The following is a 14,897-nucleotide window of genomic DNA, read 5'->3' on the forward strand; positions in this document are numbered from 1 at the left end:
AAGCATATGGACAAAGAGATGCACAGAGCAACCCACTTTTGACTATGGGCTAGTTGGTCATTCTGTATTTAATTTGAGAAAGGGACAGAAAATCATGTGGGAAGGGGTGCAGAGCCCATGCCCTCCCTGGGCACACCACCCTCCAGGAACCTTCATGTGTTCAGCTATCGGGAAGCTCTCCGAACCCCATCTTCTTAGGTCTTTTATGGAGACTTCATTGGATAGACATGATTGGCAACTGTGAAGAAAAGTGATAGGACAAAAGGGCTATGATCTCACACTAATAGACCAAGTGGGGAAACCAGCAAGGCCTGTCTGTTCCGATTCTTCTTGGCCTCTCTGTGCAGTGTTCCTTCCTCCCAGTGTTCCTTCCTCCCAGGTATGGGGCAAAACTCCTGAAATGGGGGTCTTGTGACCTACGATCAGATAAGATCGGTCAGCAAATTATTGTCAGCTCCAAGACAAAAAGGTGAGGGAAGATTCCTGCCTTCGGGAAAGAAAGAAGCAAATGAAAGGAGGGCAGAAGAAAGGCAGAGAGAGATACTCTGTTTTCGGGGGCCTGCCTCTGAGACCTAAAGTGCTCCAACAGTACAACAAAACTGTCTTTTATTTTTAAAGCTCTAAAGCTGCTTCAGGAACCAAGGACTATTTTATACATTTATATCCGCTCACTGAACTCTTTTTTTCATAGAAGATCCACTGACACTTTATGGGAATGGGAAAGACTAGCCCACACTTATCAAAAGACTGTCCCATTCACAGGAGAGAAAGTCTCCAGCTGCTTTATCAGCCGTCCCTAATCTCTTTTTGGCATCAGGGACCGTTTTCATGGAAGACAATTTTTCCACGGACCAGGGTGGGGGTTGGGGGGTGGTTTCAGGATGATTCAAGCACATCACATTTATTGTGCACTTTATTTCTATTATTATTACATTGTAATATATAATGAAATAATTATACAACTCACCATAGGTTGGGGACCCCTGGTTAGATGATATAGCTGGGTCCACACATCAAGTCCCTAGTGCCACTTAATGCTTACAATGCACATCCCATGCCCTGTGTTCAGACAGTATAAAGTAGAACACAACACAGCTCCGACTTCAAGGAGAACAGACTGTACTTTGCTCCTTATCTTTGGATTTTAAGCTCTGATTTGGAAGGCAAGGGATATCAAGAAAATAGAACAAAAAGAAAGTAGATGTCTTTATTAACATATAATACATAGCCATGCAGTAAAGATCAGGAGGTTCCTAATCTGAAAGTGGCACAAAAGTTGTGGGATCACAACGGTACAAGCCTGTCTTCAGTAAACTGCAATAACCCACCCAAAGACCACTTACAAGAATGTTCCGAAATTGCACGCTCTTATTACAGTGGTAACTGGAAGATATCTTTCGAAAATACCCAACTCTCCTGACTTGCATAAAGAAAAAGTAGCTTTAGTAACAGTTTTCTAAAAATGGAAGTGAAAGGACAATTTTGAGAGATGAAGTTGTGTTTCAGCCTCGCCCTTCCAAGAGGAAGGGGGTTTAAGGAAATCAGAGCGAGGGATGCCGAGATGCCTCCAGTCGTCCATCATGATCTTGGAACTTCGCTGCATCAGAGAATGTTTCCCAAAGTAAAGGGAGGCACCAAGTCTTTGTTGTCACAAGACCGTTGTGACGCACAAAGTGAGCACAACACGAATGACCTTCTCCTAGAGATGATCCAGCATCTTCAAGGAGGTAAGTGACCAGAAAGGTCACAGCCCTAACTGCGGCAGCATTGTTCTCCCCACAGAGGGGACCGTTCTGAACAAAGGGCAGTAAGAACGCACAGCATGGCTGAGTGTTAATGGCATTTAGTGTACAAGGCTCCCCAGCCACAGTCATTCATAAGATTTTCATCACTGCTGCCCTTCAGAAAGCCTCAGCTCGGCCGGGTGCGGTGCCTCACGGCTGTAATCCTAGCACTCTGGGAGGCCAAGGCGGGCGGATCACTCAAGGTCAGGAGTTCAAAACCAGCCTGAGCAAGAGCAAGACTTCGTCTCTACTATAAATAGAAAGAAATTAATTGGCCAACTAATACATATAGAAAAAATTAGCCGGGCATGGTGGCACATGCCTGTAGTCCCAGCTACTTGGGAGGCTGAGGCAGCAGGATTGCTTGAGGCCAGGAGTCTGAGGTTGCTGTGAGCTAGGCTGATGCCACGGCACTCACTCTAGCCTGGGCAACAAAGCAAGACTCTGTCTCAAAAAAAAAAAAAAAAAAAAAAAAACAGAAAGCCTCGGCTCAAGAGGTCCTTTCTAGAAAAGTAGCTTCACCCATGCCAGAAGGAAGAGAGAATGACGTGTAGCTCTTTAAACAAACTGGTGTCTACTCCAGTATCTGCTGATAATAATTATTTTCTGCCAACCAGAGAAAGACAAAATTCCTATTGAACTGAAATAGCATTACTGAATCTTTATGTTTAGTATAGATAGCATTTGGCATTGTGACAAGAAAAGTGTTTCTCTAAGAGAGGCATTTGATTTCCCAACTCAGCCAATGGGGAAATGCAGTTAATCCATAGTCACCTTGCACAAATGCCTTGGGACAAAAGACCAGTAAAGGAGATGTTTCTCTTTCAGCTGTTACTTTTAAGCAGGATTATTAGTAACACCATTATCAGTTACTATAAGCAGAACAACAAGAACTTCTAAGCCCTCTTCTTTTTCCTTTACTTCCGTCACCTATGGCTTCCCACAGTCTGCTTTCTGATAGGTAACCTGAGGCAGGAAAAGAAAAACAAATCCCACTCATCCTTTCAGAAAAGAGCAATTTTGATAAATGCTGGATGATCTGAGGGTAAAAATGATTGAAGTGAAGCTTGGACATCATCAGTGGGTGCCACTGTCTACCCACTCACCCTGTTCATCTTTCAGCCAAGGAGCTGTGTAACTTTCATGTGATGCCCCGTATGAATGCCATGGAGATGCATCTAGTGTTAGATCGGTTAGGTATACGATGACACAAAAGAAGCATGATCATGGTAAAGAAGAGACAGTCTTGATAATGAAACCAGTGCATCTGCCTGTCCATGGATGTTTTATGTCACAACAGGAGTCAGCTTTACCTCTCTCTCTTCTTTTCCCAGGTGGAAAGGAGACCTGTCTGGAAGCCGCCCACCCAACCACACTCAGGCATCATCACTCATCGGCCCCCCACCCACTTCTGTCTTGGGTCCAGTGTTCATACCACAGCAGTGATCTTTAGACTTCACAGAAATCAAAATCACATGTCCCCCCAGGTTTGACTGACAAAGTCATCGGAAGGGCACTGGCTGGTTCTTAGAGAGGCAGTCACTAGTTCACACATAGATCTCCTTGGCCTTTTGTTTGCTATTGTGTGGAATTTTTTTTATGCTATTGATTTTTAGACAACCTATATGACTTTTTTTTTTCTTAAAAACAATGTTTCTACACCAAATAAACCATGGTCAAAATAAATGAAGAGCTCAAGATGACATCAGTCCCATTTGTCTTAAGTCTGTGTTGTATGGGTTACAAGCAGCAGCCAGTTATGATGACAGGTGATAGAGCCAAAGCAATTGCCAAATTTGTCAACATTTTCCCATTTCTAAACCATTCCCAAAGAAAATCACACACGGGTCACACCATCCTCACAGTAGTCCAGCACAGCAACCACGCAATGCAGACTCATGTTTCCACCAATACAGGATGGATAGTTTTTGAAATTAGCAAGGATGTGTTTGATTTGTTCCATGGTCCCTATAATAAAAGGTTTTACTCTCTGGTTTCTGTTCTTCAAGTTTGCCTTTGATTGACCTCAAGTAATCTTTGATGTACTTCTTGTAGGCTTCTTTTGTGAAGCTGGTTTCCTGCAAGGAAGTGATGGTTCACGAGAATATCAACAGTGGTGATCACTGTGCTGTCAGCACCTTCGTGCTCAGGGCCTCCAGCGGAGGCATTTCCACCAATAAGCCAGTCATCAGTGTCACCCTCTGTCCTACTGACTGTCTTCACCTACCCTATAGCCCATCCATGACCTCCCAGATCTTGTAAATGACAGAGAACATCTCATCGCGGCTGATGAGGTCCTGATAGATAATCATGACTGCAGCCAGGAGTTAGAGCCAGAGCGGTACAGCTGGAGCGAGTGGCACTGGGAGGGAGAGGGGAGTGGGCAGAAAAGCTTGTTTGCTATCATGAAATAAAACTAGTGCTTACACTAGAGAGTCCTTACTGAACTAAAGAGGATCTTGCCAGCCTCAGATTATAAGGCAGGAGCTACCTGATGTATCGATGCCCCCCATCCCCATCCCTGCCCAGTTCCAAGCATATACTAGTATTCAAAACAATCACTGTTGATAATTATGATATATGTTCTCAGTGAGCAAGAAAATCTTCCTAGCTGGCAGGAGCCAGCTACTGAGTCACCTGGCCAGACTTGGTAGACCAGAGTGGGCCAGCAGTGTGCTCTGGTGGAAAGGAGGTGGATGTATGTATGTGTGTGTGGGGGGGGTGTATTTGTATGTGTATGTGGGTGTATCTGTGTGTGGGGTGTGTGTGTGTGTGTGTGTGCAGGTGCAATTCAAACTGAATTACGCCACCGGCTCTCCTGGGTCTCCAGCTTGGAGATTGTGGGATTTCTTAGCGTCCATAATTGCATGAGGCAATTCCTTATAATAAATCTCTTTCTACACATATGTATTCAATTAGCTCTGTTTCCCTGGAGAACCCTGACTAATACACAAGTGCAAACCAAGTACCACCTTTGCTGGAAAAGGCAAAGTCTGCCATAGGCACCACACAACTTTGCAAATCCTGAGTATGTGCAAGTGTAATGTCTAATCATCTGCTGACCCCAAGCCACTCTGGGGCTGGTCACATAGGTTGAGGTGGCCACAGCATGACTACTGTGCAGCTGCACAGAGGATGGGCTTATTTGCTGCTTGTTACACAAAGTGTTCAACCCTGGGCCCCTCAGCTGAACAGCCCACCATCTGAGCTCATCACATCGCCCCATGGGACTGGAGGGCAGGGAACCTGTGCCACCAGGCTGATATTCCATGGGGTGACAAATTCCCTTTCTCTGGCCCACGGAGTCTCATGCCTAATTTCAGTTCCTATGCAGCTGTGCCAGGCCAGCCAGCTCCCCTGCTTGGTCCTCTTATTGGGCGTCTGCTATTCTCTGTGAGGTTGGGGTTGTTCCCTGACAATCTTCTTCTGAAAAGAATCCCCTGAAATTTCCCAAAGGCTATGAACTGCCAGCTGTTACTCCCTGACCTCGCACTATGAGTATCTGGGTAGTTCACACTGTCTTCCCAGAGGAGCCTAAATTCCCTGAAGGGAAAAATGAGGTGATACCAGAGGATGAGTTCTACAGCGATTTACTAAATAATTAAATGAATGGATGAATGAGTCAGGAACTCCTCAAGAGACTCCTCAGGATTTTCAACCATTCAGTCACCTCTAATTTTTACTATAGTATTTATATTCCACCGAAAGGTTTCCTCCCTAGCTCAATCACACCACATCTTCTCACGACAAAATGGAAGCTTCTGAAACAGAATTAAACCAGCCAGTCAAAAGGAGATGATTAACTGTGCCCTGTTAGGGTTCAGACTTACGGAAGTCCCCACACTCTGCCACACGTGAGAGATCCGGTAGCCCACCAGCTCCCCATCCTGGCGCTTAATTGGCGGCTGCACCCATCTGACGTCCACATCGTTGCTAGAGTCATTCAGAGACACAGTGACGTTTAAAGGGGCTGTTGACGGGGCTATAAAAGAAAAAGGAGAGGAGGATGAAGAACCACAGAGAGAAGCACATATAGATTCATTCTTGTCTTGGTTTTTGAGTGTGTGGTTTTCAAATGCTCTTAGAAAAGCACTCAAGTGAGACAGAGACCAATAGCAGATATTCACCCTCTTTTCAGTTAATGGCCACTGAGATACCACGTGAGCTTTGACAACTAAGCCCTTTCAGGCTACAAGATTCATTCATGAAGTTGAAAATGTCATGAGCACCCAGGGCAAAGGAACAGAGGAGAGGAAGGCAGGGAAGCAGGAGGATGGTTTGTTCTCATGGACCCCCGTGGAAGCAAAGCAGACTCAACTCAGGGTCCTCCAACAGAAAGCTGTGGGGTAGAAAGACAGCACGCCGGCTGGAGATCAGCGCCGTGGCATTTGAGACTCACAAGACAGGATACACTGCTGAGCTCAAAAGGAAGCCATCATTTTACAGTGTAGAGGCAGGTTATTGGTGGTCTGAACAGAGCTAACCAGTTGATACGTTAAAAAATGCATCTGTGTGTATGTGTACATGCATAAAACAATTTGGGGGCTGGGCGTGGTAGTAGCTCATGCCTGTAACCCTAGCACTCTAGGAGGCCCAGGCAGGCGGATCGCTCGAGGTCAGGAGTTCGAAACCAGCCTGAGCAAGAGCAAGACCCCGTCTCTACTATAAATAGAAAGAAATTAATTGGCCAACTAATATATATAGAAAAAATTAGCCGGGCATGGTGGCGCATGCCTGTAGTCCCAGCTACTTGGGAGGCTGAGGCAGGAGGATCGCTTGAGCCCAGGAGTTTGAGGTTGCTGTGAGCTAGGCTGACGCCACGGCACTCACTCTAGCCTGGGCAACAAAGTGAGACTCTGTCTCAAAAAAAAAAAAAAAATTGGAAAAAATAAATAAATAAAACAATTTGGGAAATAAGTCAAGATCATTACTATGGTCTTTTTGGGGGAGAGAGGAACTTGATTATATCTACTAAAACTGAAAATAATATGCTCTTTGACCAAGTATTTTATTTCCAGGAATTTAATCTGTAGGTGGTATTATATTCATTACAGTGTAATAGTGACAAAAGGGAATAAATGTAATGCTCAGTCAATAATTATGATATATATTTTGATACATTTCCAATGGAATACTTGCTACCTGGCCACTAAAAAGAATTATGTATATCATGTGTATTGATATGAAAAGATATCCAAGAGGGGGATCAAATTGCCAAAAAATATAAATTGATCCATTTTAGAAATACAAAAATAAATTTTTTATATATAGAAGGAATAAAAACAATTTGAATAATATATACTAGACTGTTGCCTCTAGCTATATGTAGGGGAGGTTAAATTATATATTTCTGATATGTCTGAAAGGAAAACAAAAGGACATTATAACCATCTTTGTCTCTGCTGATTTCAGGAACAGTAATCATGAAGTTAAAATGAATTTCATTAAAGAAATATCATACAATTGTAGCCATCTATGAAATCAGTCACATATTTCAAATCTGTTGTAAGATTTATGGATAAATATGGCCACCTCGACGTGTGTTTATGTTCTGCCTCCACCCCAAACCCCTCTATGATGACAGTATGGAATTTAAAAAGATATAAACTCACAAGGCAAAGAGGAATCAACAGCAGAAGAGAAATCTCAACACATATTTGAAAGCTGAAAAAGAGATGAAGAAGGTATAATTAACTTAGCAAGCCAATACTCCCCAAAGAACCACAGAGAGGTTCAGAAGCTATGGGCCCAGCTACTGAAATGGGGACTAAAGCTGGGAAGATCAATGGGAAGTTTAATTAAGAAGTATTAATAGTTGCCTTTGGGAGGCTGAGGCAGGAGGAACACCTGAGGCCGGGAGTTCAAGACCAGCCTGAGGAAGAGCAAGACTCAGTCTTTACAAAGAATAGAAAAATTAGCCAGGCGTGGTAGCAGGTACCTGTAGTCCTAGCTATTTGGGAGGCTGAGGCAGGTGAGGCAGGAGGATTGCTTGAGCCCAGGAGTTTGAGGTTGCAGTGAGCTAGGCTGATACCACTGCACTCTAGCCTGGGCAACAGAGTGGGACCTTATTTCCAAAAAACAAAAAAGAAGAAGTAGTTGTTCCTCAGGGTTGTTCTACCCCATGCCTACCCACCTGGTAAGAACTCCCTCAAATATCCACAGGAGACAAGGTAGGTTATTCTCTGAATCAAAAAGCCACTGAACTTAGGGCACCAGCAGAATGGAGGCATGGGGAGGTCCAGACTGAAAATCAGGGAAATAAGTGCAAGTTTGTACACTGAATAAGGAGGGCTCGCCTAACCCTTTTCTCCCACCTGGGCTCCTAGAACATCAGCAGCCATGTTTAAAGTCCTGGGGCAGGGGCCAGTAGACTCCTTTTCTAGAGGGAGTGAGTAGCCACAGAGGAAAGAAACCCAATTTTGATACTTGGGGGTATCTAAACCAGAACACTTAGGTCACTGTCCAATCCCCTAACAGTGAAGCCTACAAGCCCTGCCCACACTCACAGATTTCCAACCAAATTGCTGGTTCTTCACTCTTCAGTAGGAACAGACAGTAGAAGACTAGCTGGGGAAGTCTCCTTCATGAATGTCAGAGACCAAATAAACACACAGGACGGAGGGCTCAGAGGAGACAAAGCCAGTGCACAGAACTAGAGAAAACTAAAAAACAAACAAACAAAAAATAATATACCCAAAGATAAGAAACAGTTCTCATGATTGAGAAAATGACTGTGTCTCAGCAGTAGGTAATAAATGACCCTAGACTGAGCACTGCTCTGGTTCTGTCTAACAAATCTTAAAAACAAGACCCAAAAGGATCAAATTATTTCCCCCTAGCTTAACTGTGTCCCAAAACAAAGCTCACTACCTACAGAAATATAAGAATATCTAGCATCCAATAACATAAAATTCTTTGGTAATCCAAAGATTACCAGGCATGCAAAGAAACTGCAAAATATTCTCTATAATAGGAGTATCAATGAATCAATTGAAACCACTCTACAAATAACACAGATGTTAGAATTAGCAAACAAAGACATTAAAACAGTTATCATATCTGTATTCTAGGCTGGGCGCTGTGGCTCATGCCTGTAATCCTAGCACTCTGGGAGTCTGAGGCAGGCAGATTGCTCGAGGTCAGGAGTTCGAAACCAGCCTGAGCAAGAGCAAGACCCCGTCTCTACTATAAATAGAAAGAAACTAATTGGCCAACTAATATATATAGAAAAAAATTAGCTGGGCATGGTGGTGCATGCCTGTAGTCCCAGCTACTTGGGAGGCTAAGGCAGCAGGATTACTTGAGCCCAGGAGTTTGAGGTTGCTGTGAGCTAGGCTGATGCCACGGCACTCACTCTAGCCTGGGCAACAAAGCGAAACTCTGTCTCAAAAAAAAAAAAAAAAATCTGTATTCTATATGGTCCAAAAGTTGAGTAGACACATGAAAAATATGAAAAAAGAGACAAAAATTACAACATGAGAAATGAAATAGAAACTAGATAGGATTAATGGCAGATTAGATACCAAACAAGAAAAGATTAGTGAATTTAAAGATATAGCTGTAGAAACTATCCAAAATAAAACAGCCAAGAGAAAAAGATTAACAAAACATCAGTGAATTAAGGGACAACTTCAAATGTTCTAATATATGTGTAGCTGGAGTCCTTAAAAGAGAGGAGAGGTGAAAACAGAAAAAAATTTGTAGAAATAATGGCCAAAATGTTTTCAAATTTGATGTAAACTACATACTCAGAGACCCAAGAAGTTTAAAGAACTCCAAGCTCAAGGAATAAAAAAAAAAAAAAAAATTACACCAAAGCAAATCATAATTAAATTATCCAAAATCAGTGATAAGGGGAAAAACAGGGACAAAAGACACATTACCTAGAAAGGAATAAAATGAGAATGACTATAGATTACATGTTGGAAACAATGCAAGCAAGAAGATAGTGGAGCAACATTTTTAACACACTGAAAAAAAAAAACAACTGTGAACCTAGAATTCTATATTGAATAAAAACCGCTTTCAAAACAAAGGCCCAAAAAACAAAACAAAACCAAAAACCAAGTACTTCAAAGGTAAATAAATATTTTTTTCCACAGACATACAGAAGCTGAACACCATACCAGCAGATTCACACTATAAGAAATGATGAAGAGTCCTTCAGGAAGAAGGAAAATGATACAGAAGAAATATTAAAACCAAAAAAATGAAGACCACCAGAAATGGTTCCATGGGGAAATATATGTTTTCCTTATTATATAAATCTCTCTAGAAGATTATTGACTGAACAAAAATAACAACAATGCAGTATGGGTTGATAGCATACATAAAAACGTAAAATGTATGAGAACAATAGCAAAAAATATCTGAAGGAGAAAGATGGAAGTATACCACTGCAAGGTCCCTACACTATGCCTGAATTGTACAAATCTCTTGAGGGTAAACTGTGACGAATTAAACATACATACTATAAATTCTAAGTAACCACTAAAAGAACATAAAAAGAGTTACGTCAAATAAGCTGACAAATAAGATAAAATAGAATCATAAAAATATTTAACCAACAAAAAAGAAGGGGGAAAAAAGGAGAACAAATTACAAATAGAACAAACAGAAGATGTAATAGATTTAAACCTACCCATTTAAATGATCACATTACATTTTAATGGACCCCAATTTAAAGATAGAGATTGTGAATGGACTAAAAAGCAAGGTGTATTCTGAATGTACATACATATTTAACAAAGTATATGCTCCCTATTTGAAACAATTGAATATAAACATATTGAATATAAACATATAAATAAGTTAAAAGTAAGGTGAGAGCTGAGCACAGTGGCTCATGCCTATAATCTCAGCAATTTGAGAGATCGAGGTGGGAGGATTGCTTGAGACCAGGAGTTTGAGACCAGCCTGGGCAACATAGTGAGACCCCATCTCTAAAAAAATTAACAAAAATTAGCCAGGTGCAGTGGCATGCACCTGTAGAGCCAACAACTCAGGAGGCTGAGACAGGAGGATCACTTGAGACTGAAGTGAGTTATGATGGCACCACTGCACTCCAGCCTGGACAACAGAGTGAGACTCTGTCTCTTAAAAAAAAAAAAAAAGGAAGGATGAATAAAAGTTATAGCATGTAATCCAAATAAAACTGAAGTAGCTATATTAATATCAGAACAAATGTTATCATGGATGAAGTAATTTCATAACAATAAACTAGTCAATTTATTAGGAAACCATAGTAATATTAATCATTTCCATACAAAATAATAGAGCTTCAAAACATTTGAAACAAAACCTGCTAGAGCTGCAAACGGAAATTGATAAATCCACAATTACAGCTACAGATTTCAATACCCCTCTATAAATAATTCATAGAATAGGTAAACAGAAGATTGATAAGAATACAGATTTGAAAAACATCATCAGCCAACTTGACCCAGTTGGCATCTATAGAACACTCAGTAAGAGCAGGATACTCAATCTCTTCACATGCACACAGGTGATTTATTAAGATGATCATATTCTGGAGCATAAAACAAACCTTGATAAATTTAAAAGGAGTCAAGTCATACAAATTATGTTCCCTGGCCCCAATCGAATTAAATTAGAAGTCAATACTATGAAGACCTCTAGAAACTAGGTTACATACCTAAATAACCACCAAGTCACAGAAGAAATCATAACAGATACTTCCTAGAAAGTATTTTGAATTGAATGAAAATGGAAATACAGCATATCAAAATTACTTTCAAAGGCTTTATTTTTTCATGTGAAAAATAAAAGATATTTTCCAATTTTGGCACTAAAATTTGTACAAGGGTCAAGCCCTCCAAATTCCTGCCCCAGACCTGTCCCGCCATCTGCATGAAGACTGAGCACTGACTCCAGTCTGCGTGAGGACAGAGAGGAGGGTCAGGAGAGTCAGAAGAACCGAGAGTTCTAAATTAGGGAGTAGCGGAAACTGCAATTCAAAGTTAACAGAGTTGCACTAGTCATTCCAAAACTCACAGAAAAGAAAAAAATTTCCAAAATCAAAAGCAACACACAGAAAAGTCTTTAAAGTTAAAGATGCACACGCAATTTGCTTTGGCCAAGAAAACACAGAGATAATAGTATCCACTGCATGGGGCTGCTGTGAGGATCTAATCAAACAGTGGGTGGAGAGCACCCAGCTGGGTTCCAGGCACACAGTGGTTGCTTGGTGAACCTTAGGCATCCGCACATTGTTACTTTTCTTGAGTTTGATGCTATGAATAATAGCTTTTGTGTATTGTTATATTTTAATTTAAAATAACACGTTTTAAAAAGTGTGCTATCTTCCTATGTAAAAGAAAGTATTATCTCTATATGACAAGTTTTGTCACTAAACCCTTTCTGAGTATAGAAGGAAAAATCTTTCCCATGTTCATCCGCCACCTCAATAAAACTTTCCTCCAGAGAAAGTCCAAACACAGCAAAGCTTAAACTCTAAATCAAGCCTTTGAAAAGGGTTTGCTCGATCACATGCCACTGGGGGCAATATTCACCCTGACCCCCAGGAATTACCTCCTTCGGTCGTGCGGGCCAGAACCCAAGGGCTGGCTGGGGACCAGCCTACTTCGTTCATGCAGGAAACACCGATGCTGTAATTGGCCAGGGCTTGCAGCTGCTCGATCCGGTACAGATGTGGCGAGGCAGAGGTGTTAAAAATCATGACTGAGCCATTACTCAGCGGATCGACTTCCTTGACCTAAAGGAGAGTAAGATGTGGACCGGGCATTATTAATAGTAAGGCGGTGGGAACGTTAGACGCGGGCAGGCATGCACGCAGCGCACGCGGCGCTTCCTCTGCTCCAAGGGGAAGGCCTCGCTTCCTTTCAGGGAACACGGGGGTTCTCCCAGCAGCATTACCGTCCCTTATTCATGCTGCTCGGGCAATGACCAGGGACCTGAGGAAAACGCCTAAATTAACCACTCTCACTGTGTCAGGTAACAGGGCAAATAATTGTAATATTATAACGATGATAATTCATATTATACTGCAAAATAAAACAAAGTGGCCCCTCCTCTCTCAGAGCTGCCGCAGTTCTTGATTTCTTCTCTCGGCTGCTTCACAGAACATGCAACAGAGACAACAGATACCGCATGTGGCTGGCAAAGCCTGCAATATTTACTGTCTGGCCTTTTAAAGAAAATTATTTCCAAATCCTGCTTTAGAAGATGGGTTTCTTGATTTTATTTTATTTTTTAAAATCTGTATTCCTTTTAGTGTGTGACCTGAGGAATCTTGCCTTAAGGCTAGTTTTAGTGTGTCCTTTATTCCCACTTCCTTCCCAATGGAAACTTACCTCCAAAAGCACGTATAGGTAATGTAGATTTTATGACTTTTTTTTTTGTGTGTGTGTGGGGAGATAAAGGAAAAAGTCATTTGTCCCTCACCCTGCAAACTTTTCTTCAAATCACTTCATCTTTTCCTCTACAGACTCTACTAATCTCTCCACAATCTTCTCCAAATCTATGCCTGGGCAAGAGAGGGAAGTTTCCAGCAAAAATCTAGTTCTAGGCCAAACTTCCACCTTTTTCCCCTAAGCATAGCTCCTGTCTGGGAATGGGCATAGAGGAGAGTTTAGGATTTTTTTCCACTACATGTTTTTCCAAAATTTCTACCATATGTAGTTTTCATAAAGTCAGAAGAGACAACAGGGTATTGGGTAAAACAGAAGCAACCAAAAGCAATTTGGGGAAAAAAATCTTCAGTCCACAAAATGTATTCCTGTTAATAATTGGCTTGCAATTATAGGCTGTGGATATATAATGCTGTTATTCTAGAATATGTGTGCTTGAAATTTAGGCCAAGGGGCCATAAATAAACATTTTGGAATTCCAAATGCCCCCGCTGGGTACCATGAGGGTGGTGTGGGGGCTGAGCTTCCCCTCTGACTCAGACCCCAAGCCGCAAGGGGGGGGGTTGCCAAGAAGGTACCAGTTGGCCTGAGGAGCCACCGAAGGAGAAACAAAAAGCTGTATGCTTATCTTGGTGGTGGCTGCTGGCAGATACTACTTTTTGTTTTTTCACATTAGCGTATGCACCTACTTCCTGGTGACCAAAGCTAAGGGGGAGGAAACCTGTGGCTGTCCACCCCCGCCCCATTTCCGGAGTCATGCTCGGAGCATTTCCAGGCACAGGGACACCCTTTGAGAACACGTTCCTGGAAGAAGACGGGGTTTCTATAACAGTCCTCAGTGGGTCCTGGGGGAAAAGAGGCCATGTAATGGCAAAAAGTACGTGAGGGAGTTAAAAATAGGAATGGAGTGTGTGGCCCAAAAATGGGTGAAGAAAGGAACCAGCATCAGGACCAAAGGAAGCAAGCGGGTGTGTCCTGCTAGTGCGTGGATCTGAACCTCGTCCAAAACATTCATTTGTTACCAAGTCAGAGTTTAAAATTATAATTTTACAAAACTATACTTGGTCCTTTCAAAACTAACAATACACTGTTAATAGAATATAAAAGTATAACTTCCAGAGCCTGAGCTGACTAACCCGGTCAGGACTGCCAGAGAAAATAAAGGATACCCAGTTACATTTAAATTTCAGAAAAACAACAAATGATTTTTTAGTGTAGGTATGTCACAAGATTACTCATGTAATTTAACGTGTGTCCTGTATTCTTATGTCGTAAATCTGTCACCCCTACCAGGGATGGAAGGGAGAATGGATGAATAGAGGCCAAGCTAGCCGGGGGGGAAAAGGACAGAATAAGCATGTCCAGCACCACAGGATCCAGGATGGGCAAGAAGGGCCTAGAATTTGGCTGTCCCAGCATGGTTCTTCATGTGGGACATGGACACCCAAAGCCACAGCAGAGAGAGAGCAGGCGAAGCTTGTGTGTGACCATCTACCACCAGGGGTGACCTGGTGTTTTCAGACCTTCCAACAGCCCTACCCCACCTCGCGTCCATCCTGAGACCCATTCTCTCGAGGTCGGGTGGTATGCTTCCTCAAAGTCTCCCTGGAGTGGGCCCTCCTCGTGTGGGAAGGCACCTCGTGTCCTCTCAGACTCTTCAAACAGCTCAGCAACTTGGTAACAGTTTTAAAAAGAATTGGTCCATGCTTCAGTTATGTCTGCA

The 14,897-nt window shown here is 42.2% G+C and overlaps 1 protein-coding gene and 1 pseudogene across 1 annotated transcript in view; both read right to left on the reverse strand.

Moving 5' to 3' along the window:
- MERTK (MER proto-oncogene, tyrosine kinase) overlaps window positions 1-14,897 on the reverse strand; it is a 104,119-nt gene that overhangs the window by 38,035 nt on the left and 51,187 nt on the right. Inside the window, exons 7-8 of the mRNA XM_012742808.3 lie at window positions 12,336-12,519; window positions 5,615-5,766 (exon numbers count right to left, since the gene is read on the reverse strand). Coding sequence (XP_012598262.2) covers window positions 5,615-5,766; window positions 12,336-12,519 — 336 coding nt within the window. The remainder of the gene's footprint in view (window positions 1-5,614; window positions 5,767-12,335; window positions 12,520-14,897) is intronic.
- LOC105859178 (translationally-controlled tumor protein-like) lies at window positions 2,258-5,570 on the reverse strand (annotated as a pseudogene).

Source organism: Microcebus murinus, chromosome 3 (assembly GCF_040939455.1).
Source record: "Microcebus murinus isolate Inina chromosome 3, M.murinus_Inina_mat1.0, whole genome shotgun sequence".
Classification (NCBI taxonomy): Eukaryota; Metazoa; Chordata; class Mammalia; order Primates; family Cheirogaleidae; genus Microcebus; species Microcebus murinus.